We start from the raw sequence: 1,401 nt of genomic DNA, 5'->3' as shown, positions 1-1,401 counted from the left end.
GCATAGTCAATAATATTGTAATAACTATGTACAGTGCCAAGTGGGTACTTGGAATATCACTGGGACCACTTTGTAAATTTTTATTTTGGGAAAAGTATAATCAGCAATAAAAGTAATATTCTTGGTTCCAAATGATTGAAGTACAACTGAAGTTTAGTTTGTTCATGTTACAAGGAAACCTGGGGTCAAGTTTATTTCAGAAGAGACTGAATCCAGGTATTCTATGAGGTCTTTGTCTCTCCTCTTTTTGTTATAATTCTCGGTGCACCTTTCTCTCTTTTTTTGTATCTCTCTTTGTTCCTGTATATTTTTTCAGTGTGTCTCTCTGCATCTTTTTTGGTCTGTCTCCGCATCCCTGTGTCTCTTGCTCTTTCATTGCATCTCCGTCTCTATTTCTAGCTACACCTCTGCCACCATTTACCTGCATCTCTTGATCTCTTTGTGTTTCTTTTTGCATCTCTACTTTTTGCATCTCTCTTATCATCGCAGAACTTATCTTTGTTTCTGTGTAGGTATGTGACTGCCTGTTTCTGTTGTATTTCTAGAGTGTCTACCAAAGTTTGAACAATTTTAGGAAAGATTCTGGTTGACCACCCCTTAATAACATGCACACCTCTCAAAAACATCATCATGTACATGGATGCAGACAGCCTTACATTCACCCCCCTTTAATAGGAACATAGACTGGGCCTTCCATATCTTGGTGATGCTGTAATGACTGCCTAGTGTGAAGGTGTCTACACCCCCATGTGCAGCACCCCAGTCTCCAACCCCATCACCGTGGAGTGGCATAAGGGGCAGTTTGTTTCTGTGGACCCAGGAGATGAATGGCAGAGTTTTGGTGCATTGCTGGAAGTGCTGACTTACACCCCTCTCACCCCTTGTCTCCTGTAGTCACTTGATGTCACTGCTGAGCTGGAATTCCCCAAGGATAGAACTTTCCTTGTCTGTGAATATAGTGACTTGTTGATTCCTGTTGATATTCTCTTCCCAGATGTTAAAGAGGTCCCTGCACACTGAGGCTCTCTTGACATGGGCCAGCACAGAAAGCTGGTCTCCATCTCAGTCTCTGGGTTTGTTATACAACCAGCTGGCTGCGAGCCTGTCTTTGAGGTAACGGAAGGTATCCCCTCCTCCCCTCTCCTCTCCTGGATGAAGTCAGAATGGAGAACAAGGCTTTCTTGGGGCCATTGTCTTCTGTACCCCAGGCTGCAATACAGGTCACCAGACATGGGCACTGTGAATGTGTGGGCAGATACACTCAGAAGGACTCTGCTCCCCAAGGTCATAGTCTGAATCTGCTCAGAACAAGATGCTGAGTGTCAGAGGTTTTGTGATGGTTTTGTCATCTTCCTCAGGGTGGACATTGACATTTATCAAAGGAGTCAAGAGGGGTGACAC

The 1,401-nt window shown here is 44.0% G+C and overlaps 1 protein-coding gene across 1 annotated transcript in view; it reads left to right on the top strand.

Annotated features, from left to right (window-relative positions):
* Nucleotides 1–894, top strand: part of LOC102761265 — a 13,063-nt gene extending 12,169 nt beyond the window's left edge. Inside the window, exon 4 of the mRNA XM_015571190.1 lies at nucleotides 727–894. Coding sequence (XP_015426676.1) covers nucleotides 727–894 — 168 coding nt within the window. The remainder of the gene's footprint in view (nucleotides 1–726) is intronic.
* Nucleotides 895–1,401: the final 507 nt, after the last annotated feature.

This window comes from Myotis davidii, unplaced genomic scaffold (assembly GCF_000327345.1).
Source record: "Myotis davidii unplaced genomic scaffold, ASM32734v1 scaffold1408, whole genome shotgun sequence".
In the NCBI taxonomy this organism is placed as follows: domain Eukaryota; kingdom Metazoa; phylum Chordata; class Mammalia; order Chiroptera; family Vespertilionidae; genus Myotis; species Myotis davidii.
Note: the sequence above shows the minus strand (reverse complement) of the source record. Positions and strands in the feature narration are given on the sequence as shown.